Below are 17,589 nucleotides of genomic sequence, written 5' to 3'. Positions count from 1 at the left end.
ACACGTCTTTCTTCTACGCCATCTTGCCACATCTCTCAGGATCAGTGTACTTGTACATGCTTCTAGTCCCACATTTGATTGGACCTACCTGGAGCGATTCTTCAAATGGCATCTTTGTTCCTGAAGCCAGCTCCCATCTGATCCTAATGTCTTGAAAAGTGTTGGGCTCTTTGGTTACAAATTCCAAAGATACACCTTGACAACCAGGTAAACCATTGCTAAACAGCTTAACTGCAATCAGTGGGAGCGATTTTCTAATACAAATTGAGGTCAAAGCTAATACAGTTGTATTGATTTAAAGACTGTTATTTGTTCTGAATTCTAAACCTCTGTGAAATGCTGGTGAACGTAGATATGATTGTTTTACCTGATAAAGTGAGCGCACACTGGGCTGAAAGACCATGTTAGTGTTGAGCAGGAATGAACGGAGGAGGGGTTGTGGATAGCAAGCCAATTGTGCAACAATCCCGGTGAGAAGCAAGTTGACATTTAATTCATTTTCCATCATATTCTCCAGCTTCGACAATAAAACGCTGATGAATGGTCCTGTAAACAGAAAGGCAATTCGAGTCAGAGGAAGACAAAGGGCATTCAGCTAATGCTGATGTTGACCCCTTAACTGCCAAGAACATGCAGTTGCCATCTATTAGCCTTTCAAGCCCAGTTCACAATTCAGCAAGCACATGGCAGATCCAGGATTTAGTTCCCATTTAACTGTTTTTACCCCCATAGTCACATATCTTTGGTTATCAATTCCAAAATTATTAATTCATCTAGCACTAAATGTTGCTTGAAGTACAAAGTTCTAATTTTCCATTGTCCTTTGCATTTACAGTGGTTTTTCTAACTCCCTCTCCTGAAACTTCTAGCTCTAATTTTTAGACTATACCTCATGATACTACAATCCCCAAGTCAAAATAATTTCTTTCTACTCCTTTCGGTTCCCTTTAATATCTTAAATTTCAATCAAATAGTTCCTCAGTTTGTAAATCCCTCAAGATAAAAGCAGAATACTGCATGCAAGAAATCTGAAATAAAGACAAAAATGAAAGGAAAAACTCAATATATCATGTAGGTGGCATCTGTGAGAGTCACAGGGTGAGCATTTCAGGATTATTAGATCCTCATCTGAACATCTCATCCTCATCTGAGGGGACATTGACCTAAAAATCTGTTTTCTCTGTACATTTTCTACTTTTAGTTTGTGTAATGCCTCTTCATAATGTACATCAGATTCCTGATAAAGACAAAAATGAAAGGAAAACTCAATATATCATGTAGGTGGCATCTGTGAGAGTCACAGGGTGAGCATTTCAGGATTATTAGATCCTCATCTGAACATCTCATCCTCATCTGAGGGGACATTGACCTAAAAATCTGTTTTCTCTGTACATTTTCTACTTTTAGTTTGTGTAATGGCTCTTCATAATGTACATCAGATTCCTGAATAACAATGAACCAAAGACACAGCCTTACTTTTCGTGCACTGTTGTATTATTATTTTATTTTTTTTATATTTTAATGTTGTAAGATGGTTATAATGTGTATGTTTGCACTTTGATGCTGCCTCAAAACACTGACTTTCATGACAATAAATCTTGATTCGGATCCTGATTCTTAATATTCTGCCATCTAAGTATCATTCTGATATATCTATACTACCAAGATCAATATAATCTTCACAACAGCTCTCCATACGTGTTCTCAATAAACCTTTGATTTCTATCCTGTATATTCCAGTCATCTGGATATAAAAAAAACATTCACTGATTATTTTCTGTATTTGGTCATAGTATTTGATGTGGTGTTTGTATTTAAAACCCCAATTTTCCCCAAGGTTTCCACCATTTGAAAAATGGCGGGGACGGGGTACTGAACTTTAAGATCAGCCATGATCTCGTTGAATGGCGGAGCAGGCTCGAAGGGTCGAATGACCTACTCCTGCTCCTATCTTCTATGTTTCTATGTTTCTATTTGTTTCTATCCTCTTCAGGTCCAAAGATATTCATGATAAAATACATTTACTAGGATTTTTACCCCATATTTATTAATAGATCTTTACAATTTAATATTTTCTCTACATTGCATTCTGTCTATCCAACTCCATATTAGTTTCTAAACCATTGCCAATTTTGGCTTCAGTGTTTTGTGGGAAAAGGCCATGTCCCTCTTTTTGTCTATCATCCAGGTACTTCTGTTGAAAGCTATACATGCGTGTTGAATATAGGTAATGTTGTGCATGGCTGCATCAGGCTGTGTATGGAACCAAAGTACGAGGGCACCACATCACTATGTGCTGAGGTTCTACCTGTCCCAGGCATTGCGAAAGATAGGCCTGGCCCTGGTGTCACGCAATGTTCCAGTTAGCTGGATTTTGCCACACTATCTATCTTTCGAGGAAATGTTTTTTCCAGAACACCTTCAACCACAAGGCCATCAGGCAGTGGTCAGTACAGAACATCCTGCAAAAACTGAGTGATGAGGTCTCCATGGATCTGGTGGGATGGTTCCCTGAGCAGACCCTCCAGGTCTTGGGATGGCTGCAGTGGAGTGGAGACTGTTGCCCACCTCTTTGCTAAATGCAGATTCGCAGAATGTGTGGAGAAGGATGAACCTTGTCATGGTTCATCCCCAGCAGCAGCGTGACAGAGGCTGTTCCCGGGAACACACTCTGACATCGACATCCAGAACTGCTGGAAGACCATCAACTTGGTGAAAGATGCACTTTGGTCTGCCGAAACCAGTTGGTCTTCCAGCATACTGAAATGTCAATCTAGGAATGCTGCCGACTGGCACATTCCAGGCTGCAGGAGTATGTGCTGAGGGACACACTGAGCCTTGGTGCAGTCAACACAAGAGTGGGGAAGGACTGCAATCTAGGGTACTCCCATTACCAAACATTAAGGGGCTGAGATTGAGGGGAAAACTCCCAACCAACAGAGGAGAGAGGAACAACAAGGTGCCATGGGGGTGGTAGCAGTTCATGGAGAGAACAAAATGTACATTGTTAGAAAGTATAGATGTGACGTACTGGCATTATAAGTGTAAAAATAATTAACTTTTCTATAAATTTTTTTCTAGAAAAGGTATATCTAATGACAATGTGTAGAAATGACAAGCTGTCACAGTGGTGGTAAGGACGCATACAAAATGTACATTGATAAGAATGTATTGATATGACTGACATTATGAATGCAAAAAGCCTTGAATGGTTATCTTCTTTTGTAAATAATTCATTGTGAATAAAGAATTTTGGGGGGGGGGGGGAAAGTCTCTGTTTAAAAAAAATGTCAGATGAAGCCAAATAGTGAATTCAAAACACTATTGTTTTATGTTGGTTATAAGCAAAAAATGCAAAATAATGCAGAGATAATGTTGTTTATTTATATATTTTCCATATTCTACATTTTGATAAATGTTCATAAACATTAAACTAGCTCTGTATTTCTATTTTTGTTTGATTCAGTAGATAGTATTGTTTTTATTCAGATTTGGAAAAATAACCATTTATGGAGAACTTGAAATAATGCTCCTTAACTGCAAACAAAATGGTTTAAATTTATAACAGAAATGTATACTTCTTCCCAAACATTTTACAATTAGACAAGCAAAACCATCATGAAATTCTCTTTTGCAAAAGCACAAGGCATTTGCAAATCTCTCAACAAACTCTTCAGAAACAGAGATGTAATATGGACTGCTTGAAATGCTCGGCTCACTTTGGGGAACTCCCAGCTGCACCAGAATTATTGAACTATGAATGCAGGAAACTCAACCATGAACTGTATATTTAAACACCAGTACTCTAGAGATATTCTCCAATTCTGTCATAGATTGGGGGAGAGGGAAGAGAGCTAAATATGCTTTCTAATAGGTGATGAAGAGAAAAGGGGTGGGAATCTGGAGGAAGGGAGACAGGATGAGGGTAAAAGAGAGGCTGGGGAAAGGGAATAATGGAAATGGGAGGTCGATAATGATGCCTTCTGGTTGGAGACTGCCAAGACAGAATTCAAGGTATTGTTCTTCCAATTTACAGGTGGCCTCATTTACTGCTAAATGAGACAAACATGCTAGTGTAACAATGGTGTGTAGAATTGAAGTGGTTGCAGCAGATAGAAAAGATGCTCAACAAAGCAATCTGTCAGTCTGCATGCAGTTTTCCTGATGTAGAGGCCGCATCAGGGGCATCAGGGGCATCAGGCTGTAAATCACCCTAAAGATCCCAAGGTGAAGTCCTGCTTCTCTTGGAAGGAGATGCAAGTACAAGCTTAGCACCTCTTGCATCACAGAGATAGGTATTGGGCAGGGGTGGGAGAAGGGTTTGGGTTGCAGGAGAAGGATGCAGGGGTCCTTGTTGCGGTAAGAAGGAATGAGTGGTGTAAGGTAAAACATCATGAGATGGGAATGTGTAAGGAGTTACCCTGTGCAGGGCTGTAACAAGATGTGAATGCATCCTTGTACTTACAAGATAAGAGAGACATTGATGGATTGAGAGGCAGGAAGCTAGCAGGGAAAGGATAGCAACAGTTTTAGTCATTGGACAAGTAATGATATGATGATGTTCTAAGCACGTATCCAAGGGTATAAAAAATCACCATTTTGCTGATAACGGCAGAATGCATTCTCCGATTAACATTGTTAGTTGCAAGTGTTACAATCCGGTAATAAAGAACAAAGAACCCTGATTTTGACTCAGTCTGGTGTTTGTCTCACTCATTCATGAACAAAGCAGACCTAACAATTGTCAAAGGGAGTGAGGGGAGGGGTGGGAAAGATGGGTCTGGTGGTGATATCCCATTGTAGGTGGCAGATATTGTGGACAATGTTATGTTGGATGTGGAAGCTGGTGGGTGGTAGGTGAGGATGAGGTTAACCCTATCCTTGTAACATCAGGGGGGGGGGGGGGTGGGAAGGAGCCAGGACACAGATGTGCGGGAAATAGAGGAGATACAGGTGAGGACTGAATTAATGGCAGTAGAGGAGAAGCCACATTTTCCGAAAGAGGAGGACATCTCAAATGGAAAAATTAAGAAAAAGGAACAGAATCCTCAAAACAGAAAGGGTGAGAAGAGGTGTAACCAAGGTAATTGTAGGGATCAGTGGGTTTATTGAAGATGTCTATAGGTGGTTTACCTCTTGAAATGAAGACAGAAAGATCGAGAAAGGGGCAAGAATTACAAGAGATAGGTCAGGATAGAAGTTGGCAGCAAAATGGATAAAGTTGACGAGTCTATCCTCCATCTGGCCTCATAGACTCATTTTCTCCACCTGCTTGGTATCATGATAACAGGACTCCATTTTGTCACCCTTGGTGCAATCCCTCCCCACGTACCTTCAGGGAACCTCATGTGCTTACCATCCCTTTGTCAACTTTCAGTTCTCTGGGCTGGACCACCTCGTTTTCACCAGAGACGTCCATCCCCATAAAAAAAGGTCTCAAGGCTCCCCACTTCTTTCAGGATAACAGACCTCATCACTCCACCTCCTCCACCACCCTCCTCTGGTAGAACCTGTACTCATCCTCAATAAATTCTCCTTTAGTCTATCACAATCTCTCCAAATCAAAGGTGTAGCCTTGGTACTCATATGGGTCCCACTTGTGCCTGTCTTTTCATTGAACTTGTGGAGTAGTCTATGCTGCAAGCCTACACATGCAAGGCACCTCAACTCTTTCTGTCACATTGATGACTACATTGGTGTTGCCTCATGCTCACATGATAAGCTCGTTCACTTTGCTGCTACACTTCTGAAGGAGGGCACAGGCCCAAAATGTCGACTCCTTGTGCTTTCATGCTTTCTATGAATGTTGCTGAGTTTCTCCAGTACTGTTTTGTAAAGTGCTAGAATCTACACTGCCTCATTGTGGTACTGAAATGACCTCTCCCTCATGTTGGCTACTACATCTATGAAACTCAAATGCACACAAATTACAGCCAAATTCAGATACTCGTTTCTATAAGTCAACATACCTGTGAATGGCACTCCATGTATCCTAGCTGGATTATTGGGATACAGTAAGTGAGCTTTCGGACCAAATGGAAAAGTCAGGTTGTCAGATTGAGGGGCCACAGTGAACTTCTCAAAATCATCATCTTCCTCTGTAGGAGTGCTGGGTTCAGAAGAGTTTTGGTTCAATACAACCAATTCATTCGAATTATAGTTTAGTTTTGCAAGAAGATCATGATACTGAGAAAGGAAGTCTTCTGTCTCCATGCTCAGTGAGTGATGGTTGGAGCCTTTGGATTCAGTGCTCAAGCCATCTTCCTGGGGCTTATCCCTATGGATAGGTCCCTGTCTAGAACAGTCCATTTCTGTGCCCTGCTCATCAACAGCATTCCCAGTGCATTGTTCCTCAGACACTGTGCTCCTTGATGTACTCTGCATAGTCTGATTCACAGGCCCATTGTTCAACTGTGCCTTCTGATCTGGGTTTCTCTCAGAAGCTGGTGTTTTTATCTTCTTAACATTACTTTCACCATTATCCTGAGCATCCTTTTCTGCACATAGTCTATAAACCATAACATCATCATGGAAATCGGTTTCCTCAATGTATGACCCTCTAATAAGCATTAATGCACTTTTCTTCATCTCTTGAATATGTTTGGGAGGATTAACTAGTTGTGCATCGTTCATTGTTCCTTGCTTAACTGCAATAGCAGAATAAGGCTGTAGGGAACCTTCATCAGACCCAGGAGACATGCCAGTATCATAGCTATCATCCCATTCCAAGTCCAGCTGCATCTTTTCCCTGATGGTCTTTGATCTGGTCCTCCTGATGATAGAATTGTGATGGCTTTTAGCTGTTGCTTTGGTGCCGAGTTTGCTGGCGCCCTCTGACAATACAGGGGAGAAGAGTTCAGGATCTGGGTTTTCACCATCATAAGGGGCAGACCACACTCTACATTTTTTTATGCAGGCTGTAATGTTAACCCGAGCCTCCCACAGGTACTGCAGGTAACTGATATCCAGTGGTTTTTGGAGTCTGCCCCAATCCACTGAGATTTCTGCACATGTCACCACTCCTTCAGAACCTGAGACAAAATAGGATTGAAGTTATTATGAGGAGCCTCTGGAACATGGACAAAGGAGACACATGGTTTAGATCAGTGGTTCTCACCTTTTTCTTTCCACTCACATACCACTTTAAGTATTTCCTATGCCATCGGTGCTCTGATTAGTAAGGGATTGTTTAAGGTGGTATGTCGATGGAAATAAAAAGTTTGAAAGCCTCTGTTTTAATCATACCTAATTGACTCATGTGCATGTTTTCATAACTCCAAAGGAAATGGGCAAAATATTTCAGTAACAATTGCGTCTAGACCAGTGGTTCTCAACCTTCCCTTCCCACTCACATACCACCTTAATCAATCCCTTACTAATCACAGAGCAGCAATGGCATAGGAAATACTTAAAGTGGTATGTGAGTGAAAAGAAAAAGGTTGAGAACCACTGATTTAGATACTAATCAAGTTTATATTTTCCACCCACCTACCTGAAAGTGCTGTTCACGTCAGTGCAATTTTCCAGTTGTGAGATCTCAACTATATTTAAGTCTAAATAGTTTCCAATTTCAAGCACATTTCCGCATTGGACAACAGAACGGATTGTTAAAAGAAAGAACAAAACAGGGACTAGCAGAGACTGATAGACTGGAGAAAAGAAGGGAAATGGTTTGCCACAAAACAAAGCTGGGGTCATCATGGCCAATTTAAAAAAAATGATTGGACAGAATCTAAATAGATACATACATCAAAGGAGGAGATCATTTGGCCCACCGAGTCCATGCCACGCAATCCCAGTCTTCTGAATGAGATCCTTCCTCTTTTCATGTATATATTGCTTTAATTTTACTCTGTGCCTTTTGACACATCAGAAAATGATATCATTGATAGATAGAAAGAAGAAATAATTTATAATGTCGTTATAATTAGATAGGCTGGCGGTCAGACTAAAACACCAAAGGTCTGGTCAAATAACCCAGAGATGCATGTTCAAATCCCACCATGAAGTTATAGTAAGTTAAAAATGATCTTAATTTCTTAAAACTTAAAATGAAACTCATCTTACCAATGGTGACTACAGAACTATTCCACTGTTGTTAAATAAACACAATCTGGTTCACTAATATCTCTCAATAAATTAGATCCAGTGTTTCTATTCTTTGTGTGACTCTGGACCTGCATTGACATAGTTGACACATCCATCCCTTGGAATGGCCTAATGCAGTGCCTTGTCTGGTAGGTCTGTCTACCCAATGGAAAAGAATGTTTCTGAGAATAATAACAAAGGAGTCTAACACATTATTACAGCCCTACCAGAGGTTCAGCAATGGTAGCTAAACTAAAAAAAAGCAATCAGGTGAGGTGGGTGACCTGGTATTAAGCTGGGTATCAAATTCACACACAAAAAAGTCACTCCCAGACTTGTTGGCTTTGCAAAATCATCCTCATAGATGTTTACATTTGGTGAGAAGTCCCAGGGACTTGTTTAGTGATAGCATGAAACTATATGCCACACAATTCCTTGATAGACCCACTTGGGAGAAAGACCTATCACATGTGACAGCGATGTGAATAGGAAGTTGTATACAAGGAGAGGGAGCAGCCCTGGGAGTCTTCCACATTGAATCCAGGCCCCATGAAGACACCTAATAACAGGTCAAATATGGGACAAAATATTCTCCTCATTACTTCGTCTTACAGCTGTACTGTAGAAAGCATGGTGAAGAGATGCATCAAGGCCTGGTCGGGAAACCCAAATGCACAGGAACACATAAAGCTGCAGAAGCTGACAGACAGCCTAGTCTTCCATGGGCATCAGCCTTCTGCCTAAAGACAACTGTGTAAGGATTTCTCTCATGAAGGCAGCTAATATTGTGATGGTGTGGCGCCTCACCACAAAGCAGGTGAACCGGCCCCACTTGTAAGCCACGCGGCGGGGCAGCCGGCCAAAATGGCGCTGTCGGGGGTTTCCCTTCCTTCCAACTCGAGACTCATAAACCCGCGCTTGGGGACCACATGACACCCGGGAGACGTCAGCGCCCTCCAGCGCGGTTCTCAGCCAGGTCTGGGTTGGGAGTATAAGTGCAGCCCAGCAGCCTGCAATAAACTAGTCTGCTCACTGAGCTCAATCTGTCTGGTTGCGTGTGTTATTGTAGGAGCAGTGTAGCCACTGCTACAATGGATTATATTATATTTTATATTGTAGATAGATTTGTTTTTGAAGGAGATAGATTATGGTAGTAGTGTAGGTCACAAATACTTCACAAAACAGATCTCATTTAAAATGCCAGAGTTTTGCTCAAGCCAGACAGTCCAGGCTCCAAGTGCCTTTGCAAAAACTTTGAAGAACCCGAGCTCTAGAGACTTCACATGTAGGTGTTAATTGGATATGCTGTGGAGTAATGGGTTATTGTTTTGAAAGCAACAGATGAACAGACTCAGAAGATTGGGTCCAGTACTGCAAGTTGTCTGGGTGCAGTTGGATGTTCTAAGAAGGTCATGTGGTTTTGCAAGCAGTCATAGAGAAGTGACCAAACAGGCTTTATCTAAGAGAGAAAACTTGTTTCTGCAGTCATGGTAAGCTTGCATCTTATTGAAACCCATTTTGAAGATAAGTTGAGAGTTCTAAGTTCAGCCTGTTGAAAACCCTTGTGGTTCATATGATAGGAAATGGCTGGCTAGAGTGTTTCACCTGAAATAAGGAAAACAAAAGGAACTCTGTGGTGACCTACAAAAGAGGTTGTCATTTGAAAAACCCTGATGGGGCAAGTTTCTTCAGCAAGACATTGAAGTGGCTGATTGGAAGGAATCAGTTTGTGTGTGTCCAATGAGCAACAAATCTCTCTCTGAAACCAAGAAGAACCTTCCTGGGTGGTAACCATTTAAGCACAAGAACCTGGTGAAAATGCATAAATGTTAAATTCTGTGCACAGTATAAGAATTGCCTGATACTGGTGAACTTGGAGTGAGATTGGGCTGTGAATCGAAGAACTTTTCTGAAATTATACACATTACATACACATGCGCTTAGAATTAGAAGGGGGTTAGGTTAAGAGTAATAAGTTAAAAGTTTGATCCTTTTTCATGTTGAAAGAAAATTAAAAGTAACTTTTGGTTAAGTAACTATTTGTCTTGGTGAATTTCTATTGCTGCTGGGTTTTGGGCTCCTCTGGGCCTGTAACATTATCATAAAAGATCAGCCTCACCCTGGCCATGCCTTCTCACTGCTACCTTCAAGGAGATGTTAAAGGAGCTTGAAGTCTGGCATCTCTGGGTTCCAGAAAGGATTTTCCAAAGGCCACCAGACTCTTGAACCTCTGTATAAAATTACAGCACTACTACAAGACCCACTAAAGATCTCTCTACACTAAGACATGTTTTGCACTAGCAGCCAACTGTGAACAATTGTTATTTTTTTCTTTCCCTTCAGTTATTATCTTTTTCTTTCCTCCTTGACATTTTATGAGCAAATTGTACTTGAATCGTCAGAGTTTCTTGAAATTAAATTAGACATATAGCATGGTAACAGGGCCCTTCCAGCCCATTCAACCTAATCCATAAATACAACAATTAACTTACAAGCACCATATGTTTTTGAAGGGTGGGAGGAACTTGGAGAAAACCCATGCAGACACAAAGAGAACATACAGACTCCTTAGACAGTACCAGATTTGAACCTGTGTTGCTGGGGCTATAATAGGGTTGAGCTAATCACTATGGTATCTGTGCTACCAAATGAAAAAGCTGTAGCAAATAAAACTTTTGTTGCACCTATACACTTTATTTTTGTTTGTGATTCTCGGTTATTCATTCAAAATTAAATCCCTCGGGGAAACATTCGACAATTTTCAAACACACGAGATCAAATAAAACAAAACACCAAAAGTTACCTCCTACCTGCAGGGATTGTGTGAGATGGGTCAGGGACCTTTGATCCCGGGAATATTTCCTTTTCTGGTCGTTCTTGGGTGAGATTGATGCCAGAGTTACAGCAGGCTGGAAGCAAGGCAAGCAGTTTGGCAGCAGACACAGAATAGCAATCTCTTTCCCTCACTGCCTGGCGCTGGCTCAACATCATGTGATTACATGGTATAAGGTACCTGCAAAATCCAAGCCCTCTCATTAGTCATGAATCAAATTTTATGTTTACTATTAACATTTCTTTTATATTGCCTTTGAAGCCAAGAGTGTATTTTCAGGTAATCCTTCAGAATAAATTGTCTGACATTCTGGTAATTGAATTACTGGATTGTAATGTTATTTGCCTGTAATGATATGCAAATATCAACCATCTCCTGTTGCAAATTTAGTTTAGATCTCCCCTAAGGATTTGGCCTCTAAAGCGGTTGATCCTTTGGCCTAATAATATGGGGAATTTCATTGTCAACACAGTCAATCCAAATATGAATGACATAAGAAGGGCATCTATCAAAGGCATTTCAACAGAAACGTGAGTGAGTCCTAAACACATCCAGATTTTTATGAGGTAAATCGAACATTCTTTCCTCTGCTTATGTCTCCTCCTTCAACTTTTCTCCATCCACTGCAAATTATGTTAGTGCCTCCTTGCTCTCTGTAAAATGTAGAAAACACAAGTCTTGAAGGGTCCAGACCCAAAATGTTGACAGTCTCAATACAAGATCCCAACTTAATCATTGATCGAGTCTCAATAAACATTGACCAAGCTCCAATATAGGGTCCTGACCCAAAACATTAACCAAGTCTCAATAAAGGATCCCAACCTAAAACATTGACAGTCTCATTGAAGAGTCCCAAGCTAACTGTTGATCAAGTTTCAATATTTGCGTGTATTTGGGGGGCACAGGTTTGTGGGCCGGAAGGGCATGTTACAATGCTGTATGTCGAAATTTAACAATTCTCTAAATGTTGACTAAGTCCCAATAAAGGGTCCTGATTCAAAATGTGAACCAAGTCTCAATAAGAGGATCCCAATCTTAACCATTGATCTCACCTCAATAAAGGATCCCTACTCGAAATATTGACTGACCATTTTTACCTATGCATGCTACCTCACCCATATTCTCTTTTACTCAATTTCATCCATAATGGACAAAGAAGATGTCCTCCATAACGTTTAGGATAAAGGCATATTTTATTTTCCTTTATTTTAGCTGCCCAATGCTCCAGTTTTAAATTTGAAATCAAACAATTCAAATGTGATTAAAATGCACATTTCAGATTTTATTCAAGCATATTTGTATACATTTTAGTTTGACCATGTAGAAATTACAGCACTTTTTATATATAGTCCCCTCCTTTCAGAGCACCATAATATTTGGGACATTGCAATAGTATGCATCTTAAAGGAGACATGTTTAGTTCTTCATTGCATATCCTTTCCATGCAACGAAGGCTTGAAGCCTGTGATTCAGAGACATCACCAGGTGCTGAGTATCTTCTCTGTGATGCTCTGCCAGGTCTCTACTGCAGCCACCTTCAAGTCCTGGTTGTTTCGGGGGCTTGTCCCCTTATGGTTTCTCTTCACCATAGGGAAGACATGCTCAAATGGATTTAGGTCAGATAACTGACTTGGTGATTCAGGAATTTCCTACTTTTTTACTGTGAAAGATTCCTTTGTTGCTTTAGCAGTATGTTTGGATGAAGCCCTGTCCAATGAGTTAGGAGACATTTGGTCAAACTTAAACAGATGTTCTATACACCTCAGAATTCATTTTGTTGCTGCCATCAGTAGTGACATCATCAATGAAGATAAGTGCGCCAGTACCTGTGGTAGCCATACATGTCCAAGCCATAACTCCCCCACCATGTTTCACAGATGAGGTGGTATGCTTTAGATCTTCAGGAGTTCCTTTAGACCTCCACACTTTCCTCTTGCCATCACTCTGATACAGGTTAATCTTGGTCTCATCTGTCAACAAGACCTTTTTCCAGAATTCTGAAGGATCTTTTAAATACTACAATGTAGCGGGCGCACAGCGCGGTATTGCGAACTGCCACCGTCAGTTCACACTTACCTGACACATCGTGGGCTAGCAGTGCTGGGCACCAAAGTACAGCGAGTGGATCAGGTGAAGCCCCTGCCTAAAGAGGCGGGGCGCTAATGGCTCAAAGCTTTAACCTGCCCAGCAGCTGTTCACTAACAAGCTCATTAGCAGGCAGGGAATAAAAGGTCTGTGTATGTCTGCAATAAACCAGTCTTGAGTTGACTACCTTTGTGTGTGTTTGCCTTTATTTAGTAGCATCTACCATAGTAGCCGCTACAACATGATTAGACCAAAATATATACAAATACCCTTGAATAAAATCTGGAATGTGCACTTTAATCAGATTGTTTGATTACAAATGTAAACTGTGGACCACAGGGGCAAATAAAGGAAAAAATGGTTCTATGTCCCAAACACAATGGAGGGTACTGTAGGATGGGCAACACTGCCAAAGGCAGAGCAGAAGGGTCTTAAATGAGGTGTGAGATCAGTATGGAAGATGGTATATGCCTTCTGTCTTTTCCACTGGGCTTCTGTGTGTTCTCAATGGAAGTGCTCCTGATTCTCTCCAGCATCCTAAATGCCCCTTCTTTATAAACTGACCACAGCTCAGGAATTCCTAAGAGGTGGTGGGGATCTTACAACTAAGATTAACTTGCAGTTAGATTCAGTAGTAAGGAAAGGAAACACAGTAGTAGGATTCATTTTGAGGAATAGAATACAAAGTTCAGATTTATTGTCTGAGTACATACATGACATCACAAACAATCCTGAGATACTTTTTACTACAGGCCAGGTGATGTGGATCGTGGATGATTGCAGCCGCACTCCAACGGCAGTGTTTCCTGTAGATTTTCTCGATGTTGGGAAGAGTTTTTCCTTTTGCTAGGCTTTCTGCTGACGGATGTCGATGACTCTGTACCAGGCTGTGATGCAGCTGGTCAGCACTTTCCACCACATAGCTGTAGAAATTTTCCAGGGTTTCCAATGTCTTACCAAATCTCTACAAACTCCTAAGTAAGTAGAGGCACTGAAGAGCTTTTATCAACAATGATAATAGTGTGTTGGGTCCAGGAAAGGTCCTCCGAGATAGTTGTCTCTCGAATTTAAATTTTATCAACCTCTCCACCTCTGATTCCTCAATGGATTGTCCACCTCTGATTTTCCCTTCCTAAATTTACTATCAGTTCCTTGGTTTTGATAATATTGGCTGCAAGGTTGTTGTTAGCCCACCATTCAGCCAAATTTTTAATCTCCCTCCAGCATGCTGACTCATCACAACTTTTTATACAACCTACTACCGTGGTATCATCAACAAATTTGTAAATGGTGTCATTGTCAAACCAAGCCACACAGTCATAGGTGTAAAGTGAGTAGAACAGGGATTAAAAACACAGCTGTGTGGTGCACCAGTGCTGATGGAGATTGTGGAGAATATATTTCCTCACTGATTGGGGTCTGGAGGTGAGGAAATCCAGGATCCATTACACAGTGGGATACCGAGGACCAGGTCTTGGAGTTTGCTGATCAGCTTTGAGATGATGATGATGGTGTTAAATGTTGAACCGTAATCAATAAAGAGCATGCAAGTGACTTTGCTGTCCAGGTGTTGTTCCAAGGCTTTGTATAGAGGCAGTGGGATGGTAACTGTCATACACGTTGCCTATGGAAGGTAAATTGGAACAGATTAATGTCACCATTTAGACAGAAGCTGATATGCTTCAACACAAGCCTCTCAAAACACTTCATCACTGTTGATGTCTGTGACATTGGTCGATAGTCATTTAGGCATTTTACCTCTCTTCTTGGGTACCGGTACAATTGATGTCTGTTTGAAACAGGTGGGTACCATATCCAAATGGAGAGATGTTGAAGTCAGCGTGAATACATTGGCAAGATTGTCAGCAGAGATTTTCAGTATTCGGCTGGGTTCTCCATCTGTATCAGATGCTTTCCTTGGATTCACTCTCCTGAAGACAGCCCACATGTCATCTTCGTATAACGTCAGTAAAGAACATCAGGGGACATGTGGATGCACAGTGGTTCTTCCTTGTTCTGATGGTCAAATCGGTCATCGAGGCATTGAGTTCTTTAGCCATCTCCTATTGCATTGGATTTGGTTTTGTAGCAGGCTATGTCATTTAGCCCCTTCCACAGATATCAGGTTCTCTGGTCCATGGTACAGAGCAGTGCAAAACACGCATCCAGACATAACAGATACCCAGACAAATGTTACGTATACACACTACATGTACATATATTAAAATATATATTCTTAATAAATAGTAGAGTCACAGATAGCTGTTTTAGCAGTCATTAATCTGTCTCATTGCCCATGAGAAGAAGTTGTTCCTCAACCTGTATCATTTTCTCGACGGCAATAGCTGGAAGATGCTGTGTGCAGGATGGTGGGGGTCCTCAATAATTTTGCTTGCCCTCTTTAAACCACTGTCCTGGTAAATCCACTGAGGGGGGCAGGGGTGGTGGTGGAGGGTAGTGGTGTGTAGGGAGAAGGGCAACCCAAATTATCCTCTCTCCCATTTTTATAGTCCTGTGGATTGACCTCTAATCCAATATGCCACAGCAAACATTTTACACTGTGATGCTCTCAATAGAGCTCCTGTAGAAGGTTGAGAAAGTTAACAGAATAGTGGCCGGAAGCTTTGCCTGCTCAGCTTTCTAAGAAAGTGCAGTCATTATTGCACCTTCCTGAAAGTGAGGAGCTGTTGTGTGTCCAGGATAGGTCACTTCTTAAGTGGACTCTGAGGAACTTGGTGCTCTCCACACTCTAATAAATCAGCCTATTGACTGGCTTTTCGCCAGTAGAGGACTCAGTCCCCTGTGCTTAAGTCTGGTTTGCATCCTGGCCCTCACATCACATTTCTGGGCTGGCCCTTTAAGGCCTCTGCATTCCAGCCAGTCTCACTCAGCTGTTGCTGGGGAGATTTGAACATCATTAATGTGGTTCAGCAGCTGGTCCTTGAGATGACTGCATTGCAGTGAAAGCAGGTTGAAAGGAGGTTTCTGCGGCCAGCAGAAAGTTGCTGTTGATTGCTGGCGCCATATTTTTTCTCAAGGAGGATGTATTGCTGAGTCTATACAAGGTGTTTATCAGATCACATTTAGAGGATTGTGAGGAGTTTTGGGCCCCATATCTAAGGAATAATGTGGTGGTATTGGAGAGGATCCAGATAAGGTTCACAAGAATGGTCCCAGAGATGAGAGGAATAATGTGCTAATGGCTCTGGGTCTGTACATTTTGGTCGAGACATATAGGAGACTGAAGATGCTGGAATCCAAAGCTAAACACCATCTGCTGGAGGAACTCAGTGGGAGAGAAAACATTCACACCTGCAGTCTCCTGTTGCTCCAGTTTACTACTCCACTGCAAAGACACTTCAAGGAATGCCAACTTTTGAAGAAATTTTATTCCACTCTTTGAAGTAGTTGTGTGAGACCATCTCTCATTGCTATCCCTCTATGATTTCTATCCCTCTCGGCTCTTACACTACATCTTGACCAGATTCTCTACCACAGCCATCTTGCCTTTTCCCTCACTGATGCTGCTTGACCTGGTGAGTTCCTCCAGCAGATTGTGTTTAGCAGCACATGCTCTTCCTGGATCCACATCAGGGTAGGTTACAAATAAGCCTTCCAATGGGTAGAGCTTGATGAAGGGTTCCGAGCTGAAACATCCTCCATTCTTTTATCTCATTGATGCTGCTTGGCCTGCTGAGTTCTTCCAGTGGATTGTTATTTGCTCCAGATGCCAGCATCTGCAATCTCTGGTGTGTCCCTGGGTTACAAATCAGTTTATTTCTTGCTAATTCTACCGGTTTCTTTCAATATGTACAGTTAGGCTACATACGGAAGATTAAAATACTAAGCAGGTTTCATTCAAGTCTTCTCAGCCATTTTAAATTTCCAGATTTATGGAAAAGTGTCCAGAAAACTCTAAACATCACGTGAAATGTTGCTTTGACGTCCCATCATATACATGGTAAAAAGGCAAAGCAGAATCCAACATCTCCATTATCCCTTGCTTAATAAACTTCAAAGATAATGCATGGCAGCAATTTCCCATTTTCATGAGCAATTATGCCAGTGCTTCTACCAGTTCAGGTGTCTACCAATCTCCTGGCAGCTTCTATCTAACTTCTAGCAATGGAAATCAGATTAAATCCATGCCAAGTCTCTCCACTACCACCTTTATTATGCTCTGCCTGGGAAGGAAACAAAATCTTTCAGCCCAAATGAAACAGAGAACCGTTTAATCAAAGAAATGGTGAGTGATTTCAATACTAATTATTTAGACATACAGCATGGTAGCTGGCCATTTTGGCCCACAGTCCATGCCACCCAATTTACACCCAATTAACCTACACCCCGTTATATTTTCAAATGGTAGGAGGAAACCAAAGCCTTCAGGGAAAACCTACAGACACGGGGAGAACGTACCGACTCCTTACAAACAGCACGGGATTCGAACCCAGGTCCTGATCGCTGGCGCTGTAAAGGTGTTGTGCTAACAACTGCACCAACCGTGCAGCCCATTATATGCTCATGCCAAATCAAAACAACCTGGACAATCACTAAAACCAACAGCTCATCAACCTTACAGA

At 41.5% G+C, this 17,589-nt stretch overlaps 1 protein-coding gene across 4 annotated transcripts in view; it reads right to left on the bottom strand.

The window, feature by feature from the left end:
* fhip1aa (FHF complex subunit HOOK interacting protein 1Aa) overlaps positions 1 to 17,589 on the bottom strand; it is a 192,913-nt gene that overhangs the window by 20,126 nt on the left and 155,198 nt on the right. For all 4 annotated transcript variants that reach the window (XM_069926449.1, XM_069926451.1, XM_069926448.1 and 1 more), the window contains exons 8-10: positions 10,899 to 11,101; positions 5,970 to 7,031; positions 368 to 546 (exon numbers count right to left, since the gene is read on the bottom strand). In XM_069926449.1, the coding sequence (XP_069782550.1) occupies positions 368 to 546; positions 5,970 to 7,031; positions 10,899 to 11,101 (1,444 nt within the window). The remainder of the gene's footprint in view (positions 1 to 367; positions 547 to 5,969; positions 7,032 to 10,898; positions 11,102 to 17,589) is intronic.

This window comes from Narcine bancroftii, chromosome 3 (assembly GCF_036971445.1).
Source record: "Narcine bancroftii isolate sNarBan1 chromosome 3, sNarBan1.hap1, whole genome shotgun sequence".
Classification (NCBI taxonomy): Eukaryota; Metazoa; Chordata; class Chondrichthyes; order Torpediniformes; family Narcinidae; genus Narcine; species Narcine bancroftii.
The sequence above is the reverse complement of the archived record's forward strand: the minus strand, read 5'-3'. Positions and strand labels throughout refer to the sequence as shown.